Source organism: Vombatus ursinus, unplaced genomic scaffold, assembly GCF_900497805.2.
Source record: "Vombatus ursinus unplaced genomic scaffold, bare-nosed wombat genome assembly UNPS02005659.1, whole genome shotgun sequence".
Classification (NCBI taxonomy): domain Eukaryota; kingdom Metazoa; phylum Chordata; class Mammalia; order Diprotodontia; family Vombatidae; genus Vombatus; species Vombatus ursinus.
This window is the reverse complement of record NW_020945437.1, coordinates 20323539-20350794: the sequence shown is the minus strand read 5'-3', so window position 1 is coordinate 20350794 and position 27256 is coordinate 20323539. Positions and strand designations below refer to the sequence as shown.

General features: G+C 43.5%; 1 protein-coding gene across 1 annotated transcript in view; it reads right to left on the bottom strand.

Moving 5' to 3' along the window:
* The window catches only part of GUCY2F (guanylate cyclase 2F, retinal), a 55492-nt gene that overhangs the window by 9169 nt on the left and 19067 nt on the right, over window positions 1–27256 (bottom strand). Inside the window, exons 11-16 of the mRNA XM_027848088.1 lie at window positions 23134–23282; window positions 20056–20219; window positions 16401–16593; window positions 5146–5320; window positions 3316–3414; window positions 52–146 (exon numbers count right to left, since the gene is read on the bottom strand). Of these exons, the coding sequence (XP_027703889.1) occupies window positions 52–146; window positions 3316–3414; window positions 5146–5320; window positions 16401–16593; window positions 20056–20219; window positions 23134–23282 (875 nt within the window). The remainder of the gene's footprint in view (window positions 1–51; window positions 147–3315; window positions 3415–5145; window positions 5321–16400; window positions 16594–20055; window positions 20220–23133; window positions 23283–27256) is intronic.

Sequence of the window (27256 nt, the reverse complement as noted above, 5' to 3'; positions counted from 1 at the left end):
TATGAGCCAGTGTATCTGTCTCTAGCATCCCCCTGGAAGAATTCTCTTTACCTTCAGTTCAGTCTGGCCTCTGACTTCAATTTTGTAGCCTTCATTCAGGCTGACCAAAGTCTGGACAGTACTTCGGTTGACATGGATCCTGTAAGCTGATACAATAAGACAAAGAAGAGTCAAGACACGGATGAGCTTTACTTTCACAACGGGTTCCTCTATATTGACAAAATTGTGGGGCGGTGGAGAGAGCCTTGAACTTGAGATCAGAGGACCTGATTTCACTTTCCTGTGTGATGTTGAGTCTTACCTTATGGGGCAGCGGATTTGATATTATGGGATCTGGATTCTGATCAGAACTATTCAATTTACTGTAACCTTGGCCAAATCACTTTACCTCTCTCCACTCCTCAACTTTCTCACCTATAAATGAGAGGATTGAACTAGCTGACCCCTGAGGGCCCTTTCAGATTTAAATCTATGACACTACACTCCAAAAAATGGGGGGAATAATCATTGTGCTTCCTCCTTCTTGGGGCTGATGTGAAAATCAAATTAAATTGTGCATACAAAGCTCAAACATTATGGGATCAATTGTTCTATTAGCTGTCAGAATCACCCTGTTGCTGATGCTGACTCCTTTTGGGCTCTCATGGCTACATCTTCTCTGATACATCTGCCTCTGATTCTTCTGAGGAAAGATAAAGACCCGACTTGGCATGGTTACCTCCTGGCTTCTTCATAGGAAGTCTATTTGAGATCATTAAAACAATCCCAAAACCAAAGGTACGTGGAAGACGTTGGGTAACGTCTGCCAGGCAGTAGACAGACACCCTAGTGCACCAAGTCTCCACAACAAGGTGTCTGGGAGAAGAGGCAGGCCCAGATCTCTACCATATTTATAATACTATATTGCTTAGGGACAGAAGGAACATTAGCGTTCATCTAATTCGATCTCTTCATTTTACAGGGAAGGAGACTGAGGCCCAAGCAAGAGTAAATTACTTTCCCAAGGTCACACAGCCAATCTATAGCAGAGCCAGGATTTTAATTCAGTTTTTCTGCCTCTGAATCTTTGTTTGCTCTTATCTCAGCCCCTTAGGAGAGATATGATTACCTAACATGGAGTCCAGAGAATCCCAATTCTGTAGGTCAACTGACAGGTTAAAACCAGTGGAGTGTCTGTTGAGTGGGAGTAGACTATCTTGTATACTATTGCATACAGAAACATGATTGTCCCCTTTGGGGGAGCTTTGGAAGGCTTTGTCAGAGCAGTCAAGCTCTGTTAACACCTGTTCAAGTATCTTTACTTTCTGCTCTCAGGAAGCTGAGGTCCTTCACACTCCTTCAATTGCTCTGGCTAAGCCAGCAGAGTGACTCCAGGTGCTGACAATCCAGGCAACCCCCCAGAGGGTAATGGTGTTGGGAAACAAAAAGGCTTGCCATATTGACTGCAATACAGACCACCCTAGAATGCATGCGTGCATGTATGGATGGATGGATGCCATGCCTCTAAAAAGAGTTATACTTTCAAGGAAAAATGTATATGCGTAGAAAAACGGACATAGACAATAGAAGTCACTATAGGACATACTCAGGTTTTGTACAAAAATGATATTAGAAGCTATGTCTCCATTGAGAGCAAAATTTCCATTTTAAAACAGGGTTACTAGACTGGCAGCAGATCGGGGAATGCTGCGGAGGTAATTTACCTAGATTTCAGTAAAGCACCAGATAAAGTCTTTCTTTCAATTCTTAAGGACAAGATGAAGAGATGTGGGCTCAGTCAGAGCTTCAAACAGATTAAAACGTAATTGGGAAATATTTAACAAAATAAGTAAAAATACAGCAGAATGTAGATAATGTTCATAGGTAGATTTCTAAGTCAATATGCCCAGGTTTGGTGGTCCCCATTTCTACTTGAATTTGACACCACTGGACTAGACCAATGATACTACAATTAGGTAGTTTGGGAGCTGCTTTAAAGAATAGTCATTAATGGTTTGATATCATCTGAGAAGAGAGTCTATAAAAATAATGACAGTTAGCATTTCATATGGTGCTTTAAGTTTTGCAAAGTACTTTAGCTATATTATCTAAATTTGTCCTCACAACCATCCTGGGAGGTTGTTGCTGTTATTATCCCCATTTTACAGATGAGGAAACAGAAGCAGTTAGAGATAAAGAGAGTTACTCAGAGTCACATAGTGAGTGTCAAAGGTCAGCTTTGAACTCAGATCTCTCTGACTCCAGTTTCAGTTTTCTAGCCCCTGTTTCAACTAGAGCATAACAGGGACCTGTGTGTGGTCCAACATCTCTATCACTGACTCTGATAAAAGCATAGATGGTGTGCTTATCACATTGGCAGAAGAGACAAAATGAGGCAGGATAGCTAACACACTGGATGACAGAGTCAGGATCGCCAAAAATCTTGACAAGTCAGAACAATGAACTGAATCTAATAAGGTAGAATTTAATAGAGGGAAATTTAAAATCTCACACTTGGGCTCCAAAAAAATCAACTCTGTGAGTATAAGATGAAACAGGTGTGGCTAGATAGCAGCAAGTCTGAAAAAGATGGCGGCTTGAACCCAGGAATTCTAATCCCATATCCGTCTTCTTGATGTTGAGAAATCTCCAGAATGAGAGTCAGGAGACATGGGCAGCTGGGTGGTGCAGTGGATAGAGTGCTTGGCCTGGAGTCAGGAAGATTCATCTTTGTGAGCTCAAATCTGACCCCAGACACTTACTAGCTGCATGACCCTGGGCAAGTCATTTCACCCTCTTTGCCTCAGTTTCCTCCTCTGTAAAATGAGCTGGAGAAGGAAGCGGTAAACCACTCTAGTACCTCTGCCAAGAAAACCCCAAGTGGGGTCATGAAGAGCCAGACACAACTGAAATGACCAAACAACACACCAGGGTGGCTTTGTTACAGCCTACAGAGCTGCTAGGCTTGAGTATGTTTAATTAAGAAAAAGAATGAGGTTGTCTTGTCTTTCTGTAAGTATAAGGAATGATTTTCATGATCTCTTTTTTCCACTGAAGCCCTCCTTCCATGCTTCCTCATGGTGTGGCTGCAGTCCTGGGCTCTCCAAGGGCCTGCTAGAGGCTCCAGGCTCAAGAAAGGGCTTCAAATAGCCACCTGCCAATGGACTATCTCCCTACTTCAATGTGGTCCCTCAGGTTGTTTGAAAACAAAGAAAATGAAAAAAAAAACTACGAAGTTATAGAGGGGCTGTGACCCATGTCAATGCTGATGGAATCATGAGGGTTTTGAAGTATTGACATGTCATCATCCTCATCTTCACTAGCATCATTACTCACGGAGTCCCGTAGATTCCATCCGGGAGGCAGTGTTTACCGTGTCTCCAAAGAGGCAGTAGCGAGGCATGGTGAGGCCCACAACGCCTGCCACACAAGGCCCTGAAACCCCAAACCCCACCCCAATGATCATAGGAGTTAGAAGCAAAAAGGACCTTAAAGACCATCTTAGATCAACCGAGGCCTGGAGAGGGCAAAGGCTCGCCTAAGGTCACAAAGCAGATAAACTGCAAGGTGTGGATCTGAACCCAGGTCTTCTGACTCCAAATTTAGTGGGTCTTCCACTACATCTCATTGTTCTGCCCCCGTAAGAGAGGCAGCTAGGTGGTCCAGTGAATAGAGCATTGGGCCTGTGGTCAGGAAGACCTGAGTTCAAATCTGGCCTCAGACACTTATTGGCTATGTGACCCTGGATAAATCACTTAACGTTTGTGTGCCTCAGTTTCCTCAACTGTAAAATAGGGGAGATAACAGCATCTACCTCAAAGGGCTATTGTGAGGATCACGTGAGATAATATTTTTAAAAGCACTTAGCACAGTGCCTGGCACACAGTAAGTGCTATATAAATCTTTATTCTCTCCTCTCTTGTCTCAGGAGCTGGGAAGAATGCAGACATGAGGCTAGAATCTCCCTTCTGTTCAGCTGGTACTTGCGTCAGGCGGTGGGTGATAGCGAGTTATCACTGACATTGGGAAGTTAAACAAGGACAGTCACCTTGGTATTCTGACCAGCCCAAGCCTTCCAAACCTGGTCTCCTTATCAGATGCTCAGTACGGGGCTGCTTCCTCCCTCCCCCCATTTCCAGCCCCGTACCCTTTCTCTCACTTTCACCAGTAGAGGGGATTCATCAGTGCTCCTGATAGCTTCCCCTCTGAAATACAATTGAAAGAGGGTTGAATTTGAAGTTAGAAGAATTAGGCTGAAATTTCAGATCTGATAATTACTAAGTATGAGCTATATACTCCTATATATGATACTGGGCAAGTCCCTTAATTTGCGGGGCTACCATTTTCTCTTCTGTAAATTGTTAAATGTTTGAAAGACAGACCCAAGAGAGGGGGAGGAGCACTGAAAATGGACTCAGGAAACCTAGGTTAGAATCCAGACTCTGACCCTTCCTGGCTGGGTGGCCTGGACCACGTCACCTTTCTGAACCTTATTTTAAAATAAATACAATTAAGTAGCTACACTTAGATAGTGCTTTTAGGTTTGCAAATGCTTTACAAACATTATCTCACTTTATCCTTGCCACAACCTTGGGAGGTAGGTGGTATTATTATCCTCATTTTACAGTTGAGGAAACCGAGGTAGAGGTATAGTGTTTTATAGAGAGACGCATAGCTAGAAAGTGTCTGAGGCAGGTTTTGAACTCCAGAACCCATGGGATGCATTTCAACATCTTTTTCCCTCATCTGTCAAAGGGGAATAACCATCTTTATACAAACTACCTCACAGGTAGTTTGGTACATTGGGTAGAACCCTAGGCTGGGAAACAGGAAGATGTGAGTTCAAATCCAGCCTCAGACATTAACTGTGTGACTCAAGACATTTGACCTCTGTCTCAGTTTCCTCATCTGTAAAATGGGGATAATAACAGCACCCGCCTTCCAAGGTTGTTGTGAGGATCAAATGAGATAATGTTTGTAAAGTGATTAGTATGGTGCTTAGTACATAGCAGGCACTTAATAAACGCTTGTTTCCTTCCTTCTTTCTCTCCCCCCACCGAAGGCTCCCACTGTGCCTCACACCCACCCCCACCTGCAGCTCAGGGTACACAGTCCTAGGACTGGACTCTCCTGTGCCCATAGGCGACACCACCAGCACCCACTTACCTGAGTGCAGGCCGGCCCGGATGCAGACGGGCACCTCAGGCACATGCCTCATGCGGAAGTCGCCCACGGAGCTGAGGATGTCCAGTGCCAGATTGGCAATTTCAGCTGCATGTCGGGTGCCATTCCGCCTAGGCAGCCCCGAGGCCACCATATAGGCATCACCAATGGTCTCCACCTGCACAACAATTAGGGCATCACCCCCAAGAGCCTGTGCTCAGGAGGGAGCATGCCCTCCCTCCTTCAACTTGCCCCTTCTTTACCCTACAGCTTAAGACCACCACCTCCAGGAAGCCCCCCACCAAAGAACTCGACTCAGTTTCCTGGTCCATCCCTGACGCGGACCACCTCCACGGATGTGGGGGACTAGCATTGTTAGAGAAATCACAGGCGTCTCACTTCTTTGTTTGGCTGATCATGTAATTGACTCTTCATTAGCAGGCCCACGTGCATTTCCTCTGTTGTCGCTGGTCCTTTGTTTTCAAAGGGGACCAGTGCCATCAGGGCTGATGTCTTGACTGTTCGTGAGCTTGATGTAAGTGAGGCAGAGTTGCACAAAGTCCTCAACCTTACTCTCTCTTCCTGAGTCTTCCAAGTCCGGCGGCAGGACCAGAGTCAAGACGACTGGCGAAGGCCCGGGATGCGGCAGTTGACCACGGTGTCTCCAACGTCTGACCACGCTCTAAGCTCATCACGGTGCCTGCTTCAGCCGCCTTCATGGCCATTGGAACAAATTGTTCTCATCCTCCCATCCCACCAGGGGAAGTCTTCACACGAGTGGCATAGACATCTCCCTAACCGACCAATAGGTTTGGGGCCCGTCGGTCACCCCCAACCTTGGCATCATCTGCCGAGGTGGTCTGCCAACGAGCGGCCTCTACACGTGCTACATCTTCTTGGAGCCTTGGGTGAAGGTGGACGGCAAAGATGGATGAGCAGCCCTGAAAAGGGTTCAGCAAGCCCTCACACCAGAGGTGCTAGTCCTCCTTGAACACCCAATACGCCATCATCTGTACAGCACATAGCATGGTAGGGCAGTATGAAGAATGCTCAAGCTAGATTTGAAAGAGGAAGCACACCATAGTGAACTGAGTCAAGAAAACTTGGGTTCCAATTCTGCCTCTGCTGCTAGCTGTATGACCATGGACATATCTACGTGACCCTCATTTATATTGTTGTTGTTCAATTGTTTCAGTCATTTTTGATTCTTTATGACCCCTTTTAGGGGGTTTTCTTGGCAAAGATACTGGAGTGGTTGCCATTTCCTTCTCCAGATCATTTTACAGATAAGGAAACAGAGGCAAACAGGATTAAGTGACTTATCCAGGGTCATACAGCTAGTAAGTGTTTGAGGTCGGATTTGAACTCAGGTCTTCCTAACTCCAGACTCATACCTCTATCCACTGCTCTACTTAGCTGCCCCAATATGACCCTTAATCTCTCAGAGTCTCAGTTTCCTCATCTGTAAAATGAAGTTGGATTTGAAGGCTTCCAAGGTCCCTTCCATCTCTAAATCTATGAGCCTATGGATTTTTTTTTTTAATTCCAGACCTCGAATTTCATTGGTGTAGGAAATTCCTGGTGAAGAAACGTAATCTGCCAATGCAGAGCAGTACCTCCTCCACTTGGGCGGCTAGGTGGCGCCATAGTGCATGGAGCACTGGGCCTGTGGTCAGGAAGATTCCTCTCCCTGAGTTCAAATCCAGCCTCAGACACTCACTAGCTGGGTGACCCTGGGCAAGTCACTCAACCCTGTTAGACTCAGTTTCCTCATTTGTAAAATGAGCTGTAGAAGGAAATGGCACCAGCATCTTTGCCAAGAAAACCCTAAATAGAGTCACAATAAGTCAGACACAACTGAAATGACTGAACAACAGCAACCACCTTTGCAACATGGAGTCTTACAGAAGCAGTTTGGTGGGTGGTTCAGTAGATAGAGTTTTGGGCCTGAAGTCAGAAAGACCTGAGTTCAAATATGGCTTTAGACCCCTACTGGCTATATGAACCTGGGCAAGTCACTTAACCCCTGTCTCGGTTTCTTCACCTGTAAAATGAGGATCATGATAGCACCTGCCTCCCAGGGTTTCATGATGATGAAATGAAATCATTGTAAAATGCTTCATGTAGTGCCTGGCATAGAGTGAGTGCTATATAAATGTTAGCTATTATTAACTGAGTTCAAATCTCACCTCAGACACGAGCTGTGTTACACTGGGCAAGTCACATACTCTCCATTAGCCTCAGTTTTCTAATCTGTAAAATGAGTGTAATAACAGTGTCTCCCTAAGGTTGTTGCGACAATCATTTACGATAATAATTATAAAGTGCTTAGCACGGTGCCTGGCACACAGCAGCAGCTTAATAAATGCTTTTTCTCTTCCTTATCCTTCCTTCCTAGAGAGTTCCCTGGGGGCATTGAAAGGTTAAGTGATTTGCCCAGGCTCCCATGGTCAGTATGTGTCAGAGGCAGCTTTAAACCTAAGTCTTCTGGACTGCAAGGCACCATGTGCTTCTCCATTGAATCGTAGAATCTTGAAAATCAGAGAACATTAGAATCAGTCATAGGAACTTAGAATAAAACAGTTGGAGGACCGTGCTTGTCCCTGAAGAAGACGTGAGACAATGCCCGCCCCCCTTTATAGAGGTGGGGGAATCTGAGTGCAGACTATTACGTATCTGTCATACTCAGTTGATTTCTTGCTTAGTTTTGCTGACCCACTTTTCTTCCTCTCTTCTTTATTTTATGTTGCAAGGGATGAGAACCTCTGGGTAGGTGAAAGGGAAGTCAAATTTGGAAATGAAGGTGACATAACAATAAAAGTTACTAATACTTTTTTGAAAGCCACAGAGTCTAGGAGTTGAAAATAACAGTATCTTAGATTCTTAGAATCACAGAAACACAAGATCCAAGAATATTAGTGGTAGCAGGGCTCATGGAGGTCATTTATGGAACTTCACTCTCCGTGCAAAAATTCTCATTATAATAGCTTCCTTCCAGCCTCAGCTTAAGTGTTTCCAGTGAAGCCGAAAGCTCATCGCCTCCTGAGATAGCTCATTCTGTTGTTGAACAGCTGTGGTAGAAAATTCTTTCTTCTATTAAATTGAAACCTGCCTCCATGGAATTTCTACTCTTTGCACCTGGTTCTGTCCTCTAAAGCCAAGCTGAACAATTTTAATCTCTCTCCTTTGTGATGACAGTCGTATGTCTACCCACCTTCAACCCGCCTACCCCCTCCCCGAATCTTCCTATAGTGTGGGCACTCCTCTGGATATATTCCAATTTGCCTATGTCCCAAGCAGTTGGTGTTTGCCAGAGCAGGCTTGCCCAGCTGTCTTTGTTGTACTATCTCTGTTTTCCATTAGCATCCCTTGAGGCATCTCAAGAGGGCTGGGTATTGTGATTCTTAGAGGGTGTCTAACAAGAGAATCCTCGCTCTTAACTTTCACCTTCAGCTACTTTGAACTCAGGCTTGACTCACTCCTTTCACTAAATGATTTGAGAAACAAGAATGCACATGACTCCTGCCCAGAAACGTTGTGGCTCCCCACATTCTCACTGCTGGGAGGGTGAGATTCCACCGCTTTGGTTTAATGGAAAGAACTCCAGACTCTGCGTCAGAAATACAGGGTTCTAACACATACAAAGCTGTGTGACCTTGACCAGCTTACTTTCTTTCCCTGGTCCTCAGCTTTCTCCTTTATAAAAATGGAGTGGTCAGAATGGATGATCTCGAATGTCCCTTCCAGCTGTGACATTCTCTGTTCTAAGGTCCCTTCAAACCTTGACAGATTTCTGTTCTTTGTTCTAAAGACTCTTCCAGCTGTGACATGCTCTGTTCTAAAGTCCTTTTTAACTACGACATACTCTGTTCTTTGTGGTAAGGTCCTTTCTCTCTGTGACATTCTTCTTTTCTAAAGTCCCTTCCAGCCATGACATTCTCTGTTCTAAAGTCCCTTCCAGCTGGTCATTCTTGGTTCTGTGTTCTAAAGTTCTCCCAATGACAACAGACTATATATCCTTTCTACTCCAGCATAAGAAGCTCCCACCCTCCACATTGTGTGTGTATGTGTGTGTGTGGCAATTGGGGTTAAGCGACCTGCCCAGAGTCACACAGCTAGTGAGTGTTATGTGTCTGAAGTCGAATTTGAACTTAGGTCCTTCTGACTCCAGGGCTGGTGCTTTATCCCCTGTGCTACCTCCCTGTCCCTCTGCACATTTCATTGAAGGTCATCCTGTAAAACCTGGATGACCATCTGTCAGGTAGGCCGTAGAAAGCATTTTTGTTCAAGTTCATAAAGCCCCTTTTGTCTCTAACATTCTACGTGTTTCACCTCCTATACAGAGGCTGGGTGGCCTTTGAGATCCTCGACTCTGAATCAATTGATCGGTCAATAAACATTTACTTAAGCACCTACTCCAGGCAGTGTGCTAAGTGCCAGGGATACAAAAAGAGACAAAAGACAGGCTCTGCCCTCACAGAGCTTGCAATCTAAAGGGGGAGGCAACGTGCAAACAAATACATACAAAGCAAACTATATACAGGATAAATAGGAAATAATTAGCAGAGGGAAAGCACTAGAATTTGGTTTTTTTTGTTTGTTTGTTTTTTGGGGTTTTTTTGTTTTTGGTTTTTTGTTTTTTGTTTTTTTTTTTTTTTTGGTGAGGCAATTGGGGTTAAGTGACTTGCCCAAGGTCACACAGCTAGAATGTGTCAAGTGTTTGGTCTGAGGCCGGATTTAACTCAGGTCCTCTTGACTTCAGGGCCGGTGCTCTATCCACTGCGCCACCTAGCTGCCCCAAGGAAAGCACTAGAATTAATAGGGGTTGGGAAAGGCTTCTTCCTTTTTTCTCTTCCAAATCTGAGATTCTAATCCCAGTACTCCCCATAGAATTGTGGTGAGAATCACTGAAGATAGTGACATAAAGTACATTGGAGCCAAAAGGCGGTACAGTCAAAGAACTATATGCAATTTTAGCACTGGAATTAACTAGCCACATGACCTTGGGCGAGTTGCTTCACCTGTCTGAGACTCAGTTTCCTCTTCTATAAAATGGGAATGATAACATTTGTACTATCTACTTCCCAGAACTGTTTTGAGGAGTGTTTGTAAACCTTAAAAATGCTATAAAAGTAGAAGCTTGTAGTTGTTATTATGCTTTATAATAACAATGGTTATTATAAATAGTAATAATTGAGAAAGAAAGACAAAAGAGAAAAAGAGTGGATTATAGTGCTATAGAAGATTGACTATGCTGCTTACTGGCTATTAAATTCTGGGTGACCAGAGCCCCAATTTTATCTAGGTAATGAATATGCTGTGTGGCTCTGGTCAAGGTGCCAAGCCTCTCTGGGCTTATTTTGGGTCACAAATAACTCATATTCAATGGAATTAGTCATCCTACACTATCCCATTAGAACCACTGTGAGGATTAACACATGAAGATGGTTTCCAGCCTGCTTTGCAAACAGTACCAGATAAACAGTAACAAGATCCCGATGGAGAGAAAGTCCACCCCTGAGGCATGAGCTGTGAAGGAAGGTTTCTAATGCTGGAAGGAATGGGCCTCTGGACATCTGGAAAATGGTGTGCATTCTTTGGCAGAAAGCTATGGAATAATTGGAGAGAGATCAGAGAAGGGCAGCAGGAGAGATGATTCAGGAAAAGGGGAGATCTCTGTGTAAGGAAAGATTAACACAAAAGGAATGAACTAACCCCAAGCTGGCTCAGGGTGGGGGCAGGACTGACTCAGTACTGCATCAAAGTCTGGAGGGCATGGTTGGGGAAATTGAGGAATGATGCCATGTGATCTTGGGAAAGTCTTTTTTCTCCTATGGGCCTCAGTGCTATCAGCTGTAAAGGGGGAGAAGGAAGTCTCAGCCTCTCTATCTCTAAGTCTCTTCTAACATTCTCTATTCTCTCTTCTAAGGCCCATTTTTACTCTAACATTATGTATTTAAAGATCCTTCCCCCCCCCCAATATTCTCTGTTCTAAAGTCCCTTCCAGCTCTAACATTTTCTGTTCTAAGATCCTTTCTAGTACTGATATTCTCTATTCTAAATTTCCTTTCTGTTCTGATATTCTATGCTCTAAAGAGCCTCCCAGCTTTGACATTCTACATCTTCTATTTTTAATAGAATTCAATTTTTTAAAAATTCTATTTTCTAAAATTTCTATTTTAAAATTCTGTTTAAGTTCTATTTTTCCATTTTTTTAAAATTTATACTCCTTTACAAATCCATTTGATAGAGGGGATCATTTGAACTGTTGGTGTTTATTGCAGTCAGACTTTCCGCAATTCTATTTTTTCCTACAAAAATTTTTCCAATATCACATAGTGGTGTGGACAGGATCCTGGGTTCCTCCTGAAGGCTATGTTAGCATAGCATAAGGTCTGGCAAGGTCCATCCAGTTTGGAAAGGCTTGGCATCCAGGCCTGCAATGGCAGACACATTTACATTTGTCATCAAGGACCAGCCTCCTAAACTCCTAAAATACTCAGCCCTGGAGATTTGCTGAGATAGGGATGAGCCCTTTTAAAAGTAACTAAAGTATGTCCTTTGGATCATTGTAGAAGTGACCATAGGTTGTCTTCTACTAAAGAACAGGGTGGTTGGATACTCCATTAGCAGAAGGAGAATCTGTAAATGACAGGTCTAAAAATATTCAAGGACTTTGAATCATGATTATTTGTATCTTATCCTTCTACTAGATTGTAAGCTCCTTGAGGGCAGGGATCACATCTTACAAGCACCATAGGAAACTGATGAATGGAGCATGTCCCAAAGAGGGTGACCAGGAAGATAGTGCTATTTAGCAAACAGCTGAAAGAACTGGGGGCATTTATTTAGCCTGGAGAAAAGAAGGCATAGTGTAGACATGTCCGCTGTCTTCAAATATTTGAAGGCCTGTCATATGGAAGAGAGATTAGATTTATTGTGCTTGTCCATAAGAGTAGAACTAGGAAATTACAGACAGGCAGATTTAGGCTCTATAAGAGGAAAGACATCTCTAAATAGAAGTGGAATCAGCTGCCTCAGGAGGCAGTGGGTTCCCCCTCACTGACCATCTTCAAGAAAAGAATAGGCAGGTAATGAAGAGATGTGCCATAGAGGGGATTCTTAGTTGGGTATGGATTAGGCTAGACAGCTTTGAAGTTTCCTTCCTATTTTGAGATTTTATAATTCTTTATTTGTGGTTAAAGGCCTAAAGGAAGCTAGGTGGTTCAGTGGATAGAGTGCTGGGCCTGGAGTCAGGAAGATTTGAATTCAAATCCAGCCTCAGATACTCCCTAGTTGTGTGACCCTGGGCAAGTCACTTCACCCTTTTTGCCTCAGTTTCCTCATCTGTAAAATGAGCTGGAGAAGGAAATGGCAAACCACTCCAGTATCTCTGCCGAGAAAACCCCCAAAAGGGTCATGAAGAGTTGAACACAACGGAAAAACGATTAAAAGTCTAACGGGTGTCAGGAGACAGAATAGTGTACTAGAAATACACTGGAATTGAAGTTCTGGGTTAGAACCCCACCTCTGTTACATAGTAACCACGTGACTTTGGCAAGTCTCTACTTTAATTTTCTTCCCTATAGAATAAGGATAATTAATATCTGTGTTACTTACTTCACAGCAAAAGCACTCTATTAGGGTTGTTCAAAACTAGAATATATGGCTCAGAAAGTGATGGATTTTCCCTCCTTGGAGGTCTGTAAACAGTGGTTTGGATGACCATTAGGTAGAAACGTCCAGTGGGAATTGCTTTGAGGTATGATTTGGACAGTGTTGCCTGGTGGATAGGATACTGGACTTTGAGAAAGACATATCTGCATTCAAACCCTGCCCTACTTCCCTCTGTTGATTATCTCCAATTTATCCTTTGTGATAAATAAAAAACCTCGAGAGACAGAGTTTCTGGGTCATTAATAATCAATTTATTAATTAGGCTAGCCAACAATGGTCAGTAGTTTTTCTTGGTAGCCAAAGACGCCAAGGGAGACCCTGAGATGCCTTAAATACCTTCTGACAGGGAACTCCCCTGATAAGTGAAACTCAACCCTGATTGGTGGACATCTAATGAGGAGGTGGGCTAAAAGTCTTCAGCTCCTCCTGCCGACACTCACTAGCCATACCAGTCGATCATTTATTAAGTACCTTCTATGTCCCAGGCACCATACTAAGCACTGGGGATACAAAGAAAAGTCATTTTTTTGGTCCCTGCTCTCAAGGAGCTCACAGTCTAATGGAGGAGGCAACATACAACAACTAGGTACAAACAAGATTTAAACAGGTGAGAGAAATGATTATTATATGAGTATATTAACAACTAATTGCTAATTTGTGAGCCAGGCTTTTCTCTCTAATTTCTGTTTAAAGTCTCAGTTCTCATTAATGTCTGTCTGTCTCTGCAGGAAAGGAACCAGCTTGTCAATCTTGAGTGGGATCCAAGCTAGGACACCTAATTTCTGTTTGGAGTATAAACAAAATCCAGTCTGGGCTGGCCCTTACTCTGAGGAAAGGAATCCCTGTCCCATTAGAGGGTAGGGTGACCCAGCTCATAAAGGAGAAAACCAGACTGAGAGGTCCGGATGGAGATTGTTTCCTCCTGCTGGCTTGCTGGAGACTGCTGAGTCTCATGATCAAACCACGTTTTCAGCAGGAGCTGAAGATGTCCACCAATCAGGGTTGAGTTTCACTTATCAAGGGAGTTCCCTGTAAGAAAGTATTTAAGGCATCTCAGGGTCTCCTTTGGCAGAAACTACTGACCACCAATTTATTCATTGCTGGCTAGCCTAATTAATAAATTAATTATTAATTACCCAGAAACTGTCTCTCAGGGTTTTTTATTCATCACAAAGGATAAATTGGAGATAATCAGCATAGGGAAAGCATTAGCATCAAGGGTGATCAGGAAGGGCCTCTTACAAAAGGTGAGCTTTTAGCTGGGACTTGAGAAAGCCAAGGAGGCCAGGAGGCAAAGATGAGGAGGGAGAGTATTCCAGGCATGGGGGACAGGCAGAGAAAACGCACAGTCAGGTGATGGATTGTCTTGTTCCAGGAACAAAAGGAGGACTCTGGTATTGGATCAAAGAGTAGGGGTGTGAGGGATTGGGGTGTGAGGGATTAGTGTGTAAGAAGACTGGAAAGGTGGGGGGAGGTAATTAGGGGCTTTCTATCAGAGGAATTTATGTTTGATCCTAGAGGTTATAGGGAGCCAGCCACTGGAGCTCATTCAATGGAGTGGTGTTGGGGGAGGAAAGCATGATATATAGCCAGAGCTGACTTTTGGAAGACCATTTTGACAGCTGAGTGAAGGGAAAAACTGGAGTGGGGAAAGTCTTAAATCAGGCAGATCCACTAACAGGCTATTGCAACAGTCCAAGAGTGAGATGATGAGGGTCTGCACCAGGATGGTGGCAGTGTCAGAGGAGAGAAGGGGGCCATATATAAGAGATGTTGCAAAGGTGAAATAGATAGGCCTTGGCAACAGATCAGATATGAGAGGTGAGAGGAGCTGAGGCTGACGTTGCTGGATCGCCAGCCTGAACGACAGAAAAGATGACGGTCCCCCCAACAGTAATAGCAAAGTTTGGAAGAAGAGAGAGTTTGGGGGGAGAGATAATAAAGTTCAGTGTGGGACGTGTTGAGTTTAATGCATCTATGAAGCCTCCATTTTGAGATGTCTAATAGGCAGTTGAAAATATGAGTCTAGAGTTTAGGAGAAAAGTTAGGAACAGATAAGTAGATCTGAGAATCAGTATAGAGGTAGAACCTTATAAGATCAGCAAGGGAAATAGGACAGAGAGATAAGAAAGAGATCCCAGGACAGAACCCTATGGGATACCCACTGTTGGTGGGCATGACTCGGATGAAGATCCAGCAGAGGAGAATGAGAAAGAGCAGTCTGATAGGCAGGAGGAGAACCAGGATAAAGCAGAGTCACAGAAACCTCCACAAAAGAGAGTATCAAGGAGAAGAGGGTGATCCACAGTGTCAAAGGATCCACAGAGGTCAAGAAGAATGAGGATTGAAAAAAGGCATTAGATTTGGCAATTAAGATAATGTTGGAGAGAGCACTTTCACTCAGCTAATGAGGTTGGAAGCCAGATCATGGAGAGTTCAAAAAGATAATGAGAGGAAAGCAAGCTGTGTGAGCCTGGGCAAGTCACAGGAATTTCTGTGTCTCAGTGTCCTCATCTGTAAAATGAAGTGATCTCTACGGTCCCTTCCATCTCTAAAATTCTGTGATTCTTGAATTTATATCTTGTCATCTGTCAGGGATGACAGGTGAATGGCCACGGTGCTTCACTGTTACCCTGTGATTTTGGGAGAAAGAGAAGAAAGTCTCTAGCTCATTGGGTGGACAATTTAGAGTGAACTTTTGGGAGAGCACGGACAAGAGCTGTGTAGGAGGGGCAGGCATGGAGGGATGGGTTACAACTTGCATCTTTGGAGGGAATTCCTGGATGGATAAGATCACAAATCCATTTGTGTATTTGAATTTTTTTGGACATAGAAATACTGTCTCATAGTTGGAGCAGTAGTAGTCAAGAGACTTGGGTTCCAGTTTGACTCTACTGATTATTAGCTGTGCCACCCTAGACAAGTCACTTCCTTTCCCTGATTTTATTTCATCATTTGTAAAACAGGTATACAGGTATCCAGGGCTGTCTCCAGTCATCCCAATCTATATCTTGCCACTGGATCCAGATGACTCCAGAGGAGAAAGTGAGGCTGGTGGCTTTGCACAGCCCCCTCTCAATTAAATCCAGTTCACTTGCAAGTCAGGACATCTCCTTTGAGAACCAAGGACAAACAACAATACTAATCCTTTCGCTCCCTCCTTCCCTCACGGGGGCATTTATGAGGAGAGCACTTTGTAAACTTAAAATACTAGAGAAATGGGTATTGTAACCTTTGTATTTCCATCATACACAGTAGGTGACAAACAAGCTTTTGTTGAATTAAATCCAATAAAACTGACTGTGTTCATTTGTCTTTAAACTCACCCTCATGCTCCCACCCTCCCCTCCCCCAGCTCCACAGCAGTAAGCATCACCCTCTGGCTTTGATCATTATTGGCTGAGTTGCAATGGGCAATTCCCTTCATCTTGAGTCTCAGTGTTCTCATCTGTAAAGTGTGGAGAATACTTCTTATGCTTTCTGCTTCATAGGGCTATTGTGAAGAAAGTACTTTGTAAATTTCACAGTGCCATTAGATACGGGTTTTATTAGGACTAATCTGCCTCTGGGGCTCAGCTCACCTTATACACATCATGGCTATTCAGGACAGCATCGTATAGTGTGTAGAGGTCATTTAGCAGGTCCACCACCTCGATGGGCTCACTCAGAGCTGAGATGGTAGTGAAGCCAACAATATCGCTGAAGTAGATGGTTACCTGGTCGAAGTACTCTGGGACCACAGTGGTCCCAGCCTTCAGTGCCTCTGCCACAGACCTGGAAGAAGAAGACGGTGAGTCAAGCCAAGACCAGGGGAGAACTGGCTTTGCTTTAAGGTAGGGTGTGAATGGTAGGGGTTGTATTACAAATCCTTCCATAGCATCTTTCACACATTTGTTTCTCTTCATTGATATGGCCATTCCTCTAGTTCAGGTCCTCATCACCTCCCTCCTGGACTATTGTAATAACCTCCCAGTTGGTCTCCCTGCCTCAAACTTCTTCTTTCTCCTATCTACACCTTCCTTTCTACACTAATCAATTTTCTTAAAGTACAAGTCTGACCATGTCGCAATACTGCTCAAAAAAATAATCCAGTGGTTCCTTATTGATTTTAGGGCAAAATACAAATACTTCCATTTGGCATTTAAAGCCCCCTCACCTTCTAGTCCAGCAGCCTTTCAAGCCTACACTTGTTCCTTTTCATGCACCCTGTTGAAATCTACTTCCTGGTCCTCTAGGGTCCTGTTCTATCTCCATCACTGTGCCTTTAAATTGGTAATGTCCCCATGCCTGGAATGCATATCCTCTTCACCTCAGCCTCTTAGACTCCTTGCCTTTCTTGAAAGATTGGCTTTGGTGTCAAGTCCTATGGGAAGCCTTTCCTAATGCCCTCAGTTATTGGTGCCGTCCCAATTACTTTGTATATTTTCATATTTCCAAGAGTTTATTTATTTGTATAAGTCCATTTTTGTCTTTGTATACCCTGCCCCTAGCAACTGTGCCTACTCAATCTCTGCCTCTGTCTCTGTCTCTCTCTTTGTCTCTCTCTATATGAAGTCATGCAAAACATATTTTCACATTATCCATATTGTGGGGTGGGGGGGAAGCAAGAATAATAAAGAAAGTAGAAGAAAACATGTTTCAATCTACACTCAGTTAATTAGTTCTCAGTCTGAGGATGGCTAGCATTTTTCATCGCGAGTCCTTTGAAATTGTTGTGAATAATTGTATTGATTAGAGTGGCTAAGTCTTGGGTCAGCTAGGTGGCACAGTGGATAAAACTCCAACCTTGGAGTCAGGAGGACCTGAGTTCAAATCCGACCTCAGACACATGACACTTACTAGCTGTGTGACCCTGGGCAAGTCACCCTGATTGCCTCACCTAAAGGAAAAAAAAAATGGAGTGGCTAAGTCTATTACATTCAGTCATCATTACAATATTGCTGTTACTGAGTACAATGTTCTCCTAGTTATGCTCACTTCACTTTATATCAGCTCATATAAATCTTCCCAGGTTTTTCTGAAGCCATCTCTTCTTATAGTACAATAGTATTCCATTTCAATCATACACCACAACTTGTCCAGCCATTCCCCAATTAATGAGCATCCCCTCAGTTTCCAGTTCTTTGCCACTACAGAAAGAGCTGCCATAAATGTTTTTGGACAAATGCATAATTTTCCTTTTTCTTTGATCTCTTTGGGGGCATACACTTAGTAGTGGTATTACTGGGTCAAAGGGTATGCACAGTTTTATAGCCCTTTGGGCATAGTTTCAAATTGTTCCTCAGAATGGTTGGACCAGTTCACAACTCTACCAACAGTGCATGAATATACTTATTTTCCTCCAATCTTTCAGCATTCTTAGACAATACAATGGGTATGAAGTGGTACCTCAGAGTTGTTTTAATTCACATTTCTCTAATTATTAGAGATTTAGAACATTTTAATGACTATTGATGGCTTTGATTTCTTCTTCTGTTCATATCTTTTGACCATTTATCAATTGTGGAATGGCTTCTATTTTTATAAATTTGGCTCATCTCTCTATATACTTTAGAAATGAGACCTTAATCAGAGAATCTTGCTGTAAAAATTTCCCCCTAATGTCCTACTTTCCTTCTAATTTTGGCTGCATTGATTTTGTTTGTACAAAATCTTTTTAATCGAATATAATCAAAATTATCCGCTTTGTCTCCCGTGATGTCTTGTTTGGTCATGAACCAGTCTACTTCTCAATCATAAGAAGGAATAAAACGAGAAAAGAGAGAACACCAATGAAGTATTTTGTATGTATAGAGATAGCCTATGGATACCCCTTCCCGTGTGTGAGAACTTGTACAAGTCATCTCTCCTCTGAGGGCCTTGTTTTGCTCGTCAACAATGACGGGGCTGGACTCGATGACTTAACCATTCCTCAGGCCTGGATGCAGCCCCTCCTCCCCTTTGCCTCTTGGAATCTTTAGTTTTCTTCACGGCTTACATCAAAACCCACCCAATGCAAAAGGCCTTTCCTACCCACCTGCTCCCCCCCCCCAGATGTTAGGCCCTTTCTCCCCTTCTCCCCATCAAAGTTGCTTTGTATCTGTTTCTCATGTGTATTGGATATACCTTGAGTTCCTGTTATTTAAGAATTGGTTGAAGGAACTGGGCATGTTTATCTTGTAGAAGACAAGCCTCAGAGGGGACATGATTGTGATATTCAAGTATTTAAAAGGTAGTCATGTGGGTGACAGACCACACTTGTTCTGTTGGTCCCAGAGGGGAGGAGAGGAAGAAGAGTTGTGAGAGTTCCTAGAGCTTTTAAGACTTGCAAACCTCTTCTCACCTGCTATCTCATTTGGTCTCCCCACAATAACCCTGTGAAGTAGGTGCTATTATTATCCCCATTTTACAGATGAGCAAATAAAGTGAGCTGCCCATAGTTGCACAGCTAAGAAGTGTCTGAGGCCAGCTTGGAATCCAGGTCCTCTTGACTCCAAGTCCAGTACTTTGTCCACCTCCTCGGAATTACTCCTCCAAGCAATGAGAGGAAGTAGCAAAAAGCAAAGAACTGTCCCTAAGTGGAATGGGGTGCCTGGAGAGGTGGTCAGTTCCCCATACATGGAGAACTTCAAGCTGGGGCTGGATGAGCCTTTGTTGGGTAAGTTAAGAGTGAGGCTACATTTCATGTATTGTTGTTCAGTCATTTCAGTCATGTCTGACTCTTCATGACCCCATTTGGGGTTTTCTTGGCAGAAATACTGGAGTGGTTTGCCATTTCTTTCTCCAGCTCATTTTACAGAGGAGGAAACTGAGGCAAGCAGGGTTAGATGACATGCCCAGGGTCATCTAGAGGCTGGATTTGAACTCAGAAAGATGAGTCTTCCTGACTCCAGACCAAGTGCTCTATCTACTGTGCCACCTAGCTGCCCCACTAAATTTACAGAAGCTGTTAACAGTAATAATAATAGTAATAATAATGGATTTGCCTAGAGCAGGGGTGGGAAACCTGTGGATTTGAGGCCACTTGTGGCCCTCTAGGTCCTTGGGTGTGGTCTTTTGACTGAATCCAAGTTTTACCAAACACATCCTTTCACTAAGGGGATTTGTTCTGTGGAGTTTGAATTCAGTTAAAGGGCTGTACTTGAGGACCTAGAGGGCCACACATGGCTTCCAGGCTGCAGGTTCCCCACCCCTGGCCTAGAGTCTCACATCAAGTAAGTAGTCATGGAGGGATGGGTACCAGTCCTTCTTACTTACTGGGGAAGCATCTGTGAGAGCAGCTTCTCTGTCTTCTGTTTCTCCAGCTCCAGTTCTTCTGTCCTCACCTGGACCAGGTCCTCCAGGTCATGGGAGTACTTCTCCAGTAGCCACAGCATGGAGTCGACCACACTGCTCTTTTTGCCCTGGTTGATGCTTTTAAACTGAAGATGGAAGGGAGATGGAGATCAATCTCCCCAATGAAAAAGCAGGACCCCTTCCTTGGGCACTGTGCCCTACAGCTTGGAGCATGCTTTACACAGAGTTCCAAGGTGCTTTATAAGCAGCAGAGCACTTTGCAACTTATGTAGCAGTGGTGTGTCATAATAATCACCATAACATTTATGGAGCATTTTAATATTTTTGAAGAGCTATCTATAAATTATCTCATTTGGTCCTTGCTATAATCCTGAGATGTAGAGACTACACATATTGGAGAGGAGAGAGAGAGAGAGAGAGACAGAGAGAGAGAGAGAGAGACAGAGACAGAGAGAGAGAGACAGAGACAGAGACAGAGACAGAGAGAGAGACAGAGACACAGAGACAGAGACAGAGAGAGACAGAGAGAGACAAAGAGCGACAGAGACAGAGACAAAGAGACAGACAGAGAGAGACAGAGAGAGACACACACACAGAGACACAGAGAGAGAGACAGACACAGAGGGGCAGAGAGACAGGGAGGTAGAGGCAGAGAGACAGAGAGATGCAGAAAGAGACAGAGACAAAAAGATGGGAGAGAGACACACAGAGAGCAAAAAGCAGAGAAAGAGACAGAGAGATTATAGAGATACATAGATGCAAATATAGATAAAGATGGAGGGGGCCTTAGAACGTAGACTTTCAGAACTGGGAGAGACCTCAGAACACAAACTACCAAGGCAGAAAGTCAGAACAAAGAATGGTAGAACTTAAAAGAACCTTAGCGCACAGAGTATCAGAGTTAGAAGGAAGCTTGGAACACAAGACGTCAGAACTAAAAGGCACCTTAGAACATAGAAAGTTGGAGATAAGAGGTTCCTTTTGAACATACACCATTGGAGCTGGGAAGGATCTTCAAGTTTATATAGTCTAGGGATTCTACATCTTTTTCTGTCACATACCTTTTTGGCAACAGGCTTCACAAGTCTATGGACCCCTCGTCAAAATAATGTTTTCAGACAAAATACATAAGGAATATTTACATTAATCAGTCAATCGCTAAACATTTATCAAGCCCCTACTATATGCTAGGCACTCTGCTAAGTGCTGGGGATACAAAAAGAGGCAAATAATAATAATAATAAACCAGTCCCTGTCCTTAAAGAGCTTAAAATCGAATGAGAGACAACATACAAACAGATATGTACAAAGCAAACTCAATTATATAACATAGAAAATACATAGAAAATCAATCATATTGAAATAGTTATCAAAATATTTGAATTTCCAGGTTCATAGACACCCCCCCACACACCTTGAGATTATAACCCAGGTCAAGAATGTCTTCCTGATGTAGTCTAACCCCCTCAATTTATGGAAAAGGAAACAGGCTCAAAGAAGGAAAATTAATTGCATGAGGTCATACAACAAGTCAGTGGCAGAGCTGGGGCTACTCTCCTTTCTCCCAGCGCAGACCTCTTACCACATTCCTTCTCTGACTTGGTTCACCTCTTTTCATCAATTTTCCTAAGACTGGAGCAGGGTTGGGGAGAGGAGGAGGGAGGCGATTGAGGAGGGGAATCAGGAGAGGATATTATACCAAGAGAAATCAGCTGGTCCCCCAGGAGTCATTACCCTGTTCAGTCAATCTCACACCATCTATCACCATGAGAAATATTACATGTCCAAACTTGTTGGGTCCCCTCCCTTCCTAATCTCTGCCCTCCTGGGGCTGCTACATCATGGACCACAGCAGAAGGCCTCACTAGGATTCGAATTAAGGAATGTTAGCACTAGGAGGACCATCAGAGCCCAAGCTGTCCAAGCCCCTTATTTTACAGGAGAGGAATGGAGGCCCAGAGAGTGGAAGAGACTGGAGAGGTAGTGTGGCATGATGAAAAGAGCACTGGTTCTGCCATCAAAGGGCCTGGGTTCAAATCTCACCTCGGATATTTAACAATCTATGTGCGACCTTGGGTCAGTTAAATTCTCTAGGCCTCAGTTTCCTCATCTATAAAATGAAGTGGATGAACGAGATGGCCTGTGATGCTTCTTCCATCTTTAGGGCTGTGACCCTAAGGTCACTGAGGGAGTCACTCAGTGGCAGAGACAGGCCCAGACCCAGGCAGGGCTCTCTCCATCACCCATGAATGTCTCAATGGCGATAGAGATCATACGGCCACCCCCCACCGTGTAATACTCTAGGGCCCATAATAGCAGCTATGTAAGTATGAGCTGGAGAGGCAGCCCGGGACAGTGGACAAAGGGGGCCAGCTTGGAGTCAGGAAGATCTGGGTTCAAATGCTGCCTCTGACACATACTAGCTAGGTGACCATGGGGAGGTCACTTATTATCTTAAAGGCAATCCTTTAAGACCAGGTGGCTGATCCATAGCCAAGGGAGGAGGAGAGTTTCTGTGCATCAGAAATTTCCTACATAGATGTCCTAAATGAATAAAAATGTGTGTTATTGTTATTTTGTTGTTATATAGTGCTTTAAGACTTATAAATAACACTGTGAGATAGCACAAATATTATACCCTTTTTTTCTCATCAGAATTTTAGTGAAAAGAGCACAAGATGGTCAGAGGACCAGAGTTCCAATCCTGTTCTTTTTGACCTACGTGACTCTGCTCTTTATGACCTATGTGACCTTGGACAAATCACATTACCACCCTGGGCCTCAATTTCTTCATTTGTAAGATGAGGGAGGTTGAACTATTATACTCGTTTTGCAGAGAAAGGATCTAAGGCCCAAGTCACCAGTCACACGACTCGCCCAGGTTCATACAGCTAGTAAGAGCCGGTCTTCAAATCCCAACCTCTTAATTCTACACTCATTTCCCTTTTCCCTTCTTCACACTGCTATGGAGGAGAGAAGACAGAACAGGCTGTCAATGAAGGGAAGTAGGGGGATGGGGAGGAGGGACTGGTGACTTACCTGGCTGAAGATGTCATCCAGGCTAGGTCTGTCTTCCGGAGCCTCACTCCAGCACTGTTTCATCAACCTGATGCACTCTGGTGGCCCCTGGTCTGGAGACACCACCGGACGGCAGAGGGGAGGAGGAGCCACGACCTTCCTGATGATTTCTGCAGCAGAGACATGTGGGGATCCCCCTCTGAGTTTTCATGCAGGTGACCCTCCCCACCCTGTGCTTGGAATATATTCACTCGTCATCGATACTTATTGAAATCTTTCTTATCCTTTGAGGTCTAGCTTGGATGATGCCTCCTCCTCAAAGCTTTCCTTGCTTCTCCCCTTCCTCCCTTCCTATCTCAAGGTAATCTCTCCTTCTTCCTGTGATCCATAGTACTTTGTGTGGATCTCTCTTTAGCCCTTAACACGCTCTAGCTTGTGTCATATTTATTTATGTACATGTCCACACGTGTGCCCCTCCCCTCCTCTAGCACTCAATTAGACTATCATAGAAGGAAAGTAGATGGGCACCGAGCAGATGCTTAAGAAATGTTGTTTGAACTTGTTTGTTGTCTTCAAGGATCTTGGGGATTCATTGCTATGGGCAGCTGTCTCAAGAATCCACTAGTCCAGAACCTATGCCCTCCATGCCACAGTCTTTTTGTGTTTCTGTGGCTGAAAAATGCCTTCCTGGTGGCCTGCCCTCTGGTGGTGAATCTCTCCCCATTTAGATAAGCTGGCCTTCAAACAGGAAACACAGTCTACTGAGGGGTCTGTCCTTGAACCCTTTCCAGCCTGGTAGGGACTGAGGCATTTGTGTGTACATCTAGCATAGCCTTTGGGAATCCAGAGGATGCCCTCCATGCCAGGAGGAAGGATCAGAGAGGGCTTTGATGAAGAACTCATCTTTGGAATGTATTCAATTAATATTTTAAAAAGCAAATACCCAACTTTCATTGTACAATAATTCCAGTCAGAAATTTTCATTCTGATTAAAATATAAAATAATTTGTGACAAATGAAATAAATCTTAAAGTATGTAGAGTTAACATCTGTCTAACAATGACAAAATGTAAAAAAAAATTGAGATAATACCTGCAATCACAGTATAAAAGGTAAACAGTTATTCACTTCTTGGTTAAAAGAAGAGATCAAATTAATTATACCCTGCTAAGGTAGTTTTAAAAAATCATATGTAAATATAAATAAATATATGTGTGTACATATATATTTACATATATATGTAGACAGACACATATGTTTATTCGATATGCTATCTTACTCCAATGGATAGAGCACTTGGCCTGGAGTCAGGAAGACCTCAGTTCAAATCTCCCCTCGGACTCTAGCTGTGTGACCTTGGGCAAGTCACTTAACCTTTGTTTGTTTCAGTTTCCTCAGCTGTAAAATGGAATAATAACAGCATGTACCTCATGTGATTGTTGTAAAGATCAAATAAGATAATATTTGTAAAGTGCTTAGCACAATTCCTGGCACATAGTAGGTACTCTATCCACTTGAATGCTCTGAGTCTCAATTTCTTCATCTGTAAAATGAATATAATTCCACTTATGCTGCTTGCATTACAGAGTTGTGAGGGAAGTGTTTTGCAAACTTTAAAACACCATAGAAATGCGTGTTGTCATTACTGTGATGACTGGTTATATGCCTCACCTCACCTTACCTCCCTGAACCTCAATTTCCTGATCTATGCAATGGGCACACTAATACTTGGGCTACCTATATCTTAGAGGATTTGGAGGAACCACTTCCTAAGGGAAGACTTTTCTGTTCCCTCTAATTTTTAGTGTTCTCTTTCTCTTCAAATTGCCTTCTTCTGGCTTATCTGTGGGCATGTTATATGCCCCCCCCAGCTCCATCCCCAGTAGAATGCCAGCTACTTGGGAGCAGTTTGTAGTATTTTTGTCTTTGTAGCTGCTGCACCCAGCATGAACAATCTATCGCCCTCAGCTCTTACGTTCCATGTCCCATGTTCTAAGCACATAGTTGGTGCTTACTAAATGGTTGTTGAGTTGGCTTTGCAAATGCCATTTTCCTCATTTTCCTAATTTAATGATAAATAGCCCATTTTTACATAGACTTCCAAGGAGTGATGTCTGGCCTCGTTTCTAAGTCTTTGGGATTGACCTCTGGAAGCCTAAGGGGGGTTCTTGGACAAATGGCTGCATAAAACCCCTTCCTCCTTCCTTCTCTTCCACCTCATAAATATTTGGCAGAAGCCCCAGCACCTGGAACACACATTCTTGCCTCCGGGTGAGTGTTTGTGGATGGGAGAGGGACGTGCAAGCGGCTGGGAGGTGACTAGAGCTCACTGCCCCAGCCTCGGGATGCTTGTATAAGACTGAAAGGTGGCAAACTGAACTCTGCTCTCCCTCCTGCACTAGATGACGAGAGGTTAACATCTGCCTGGGGAAAACTCTCTGCTGCGGGAGGGGCGGGAGGAGAGGAGCACTGCTGGAGGAGTGAGCAGGGCAACATCTGGAAAAGTAGGCTATGGACCCACGCAGTGGGGAGAGACCATGCCGGGCTTAGTCTACAGGGATTCCTTGACAATATAACTGCCATGATGGATAAGATGAAAGGGGATGTGGTGCTTTGTTCAGCCTGGTCCCCAAGCATCCAGGTCAGAGGCTGACATCTGAGGCCAATAGAGAGAAGAATGTCTAAAAGTGAGGAAACCACAGCGAAGTAGCTCATTATTTTCTTATAATGTCAAGACCATAGTGTAATAGAAAGACACTTGGATTGAGAGTCATCAGACCCTGGGTCTCATTGATTTACTGTGTGAACTTAGACAAGTCACTTCCCTCTTCTGGGCCTCAGTTTCCCCATCTGTAAGAGGAGAAGGGTTACATCTCGTGATACAGAAGTGATTAGCTGAAGATATAGAATGGGATTTTGTCCACGATCAATTCGTTTTATTTGACTGTGTATATTTGTTACAAGGGTTTAGCTCCTTTTTTCTTTTTCATTGCAAGGGGCAGGGAGTTAGTAGGGAGAGAAAATAAATGCTATTAACTGAAAAAATATATAATACAACTTTTTTGAAAGAAGAGGAGGGTTGGATTAGGTAATTTCTAAGGTACTTTCCAGCCATAGTATTCTATTTCCAAGGGGCCCTTACATTTTATGCTTTAGACTGCAATAGTCAACATTGTAAAGGTCTCTTCTAATTCTACCTACCATTTTATGTTCTATTATTTGAGGACCTTGCTGGATCCAAAATGCTATGTGCTATGTTGTAACATTCTAGGTGCGAAGGTCCCTCCCAACTCTGACATTCCATGTTCCGTGTTCTAGGCTCCTTCCCAGCCCTGCTGTCCCATGTTCCAAACGCTAAGGTCCCTCCCAGCTCTGATATTCCATCTTCCGTGTTCTCAGGTCCCCAAGGCAGAGGATAGTAGAACTGTAAGGGCCCCTTGATCTAGACACCAGACTTATAATGTCCATAATTTCTTCATGTTGTTTAAGTCCTATTAGATTTTAAGCTCCATGAAGAGTGGGACTGTGAATATCTTACTTATATTTTGACTCTCCTCTCAAGATGATCACAGTTCTAATTTGGAACTCTGCCCAAAGGGCTATAGAACTGATCATGCCCTTTGATCCAGCAGTACCACGAATAAGTCTGTATCCCAAAGATATCAAAGAAGAGGGGATGTAGCAATAATAAATAAGACCAGTGAATCTTTAGGATTCCTTCTCTCTTCCCTAGGGCTTGTCAAAGTCACAACTCAGAGGAGCCTTATAGTTAGAGGCTAGTCCTTGAAGAACCTTGATAGATACTTGACAGATTGCCTCTGCCTCCATAAGACACCAGTTACTGAGATCTCACAATTTTCTGATATCCTATATATGACAGTATGGAGTAGTGCAAAGAATGCCAGGCCTAATTTAGCCCAGGAAACCTCAGTTTGAGGACTAGTTCTAACACTTATTACCCAATAGAATGTAAACTCCTGAAGAACAAGGACTATTTATTGTTGTCTTTGTGTCCCCCAGAATCTGGCACAATACCTGCCACTTAGTGAGTGTTTAATAAATGCTTGTTAATTGAATGAAAGAATGAATGTGTGACCATGGGAAAAGTCATTTCACCTACTTGGGCCTCCATTCCTCATAAAAT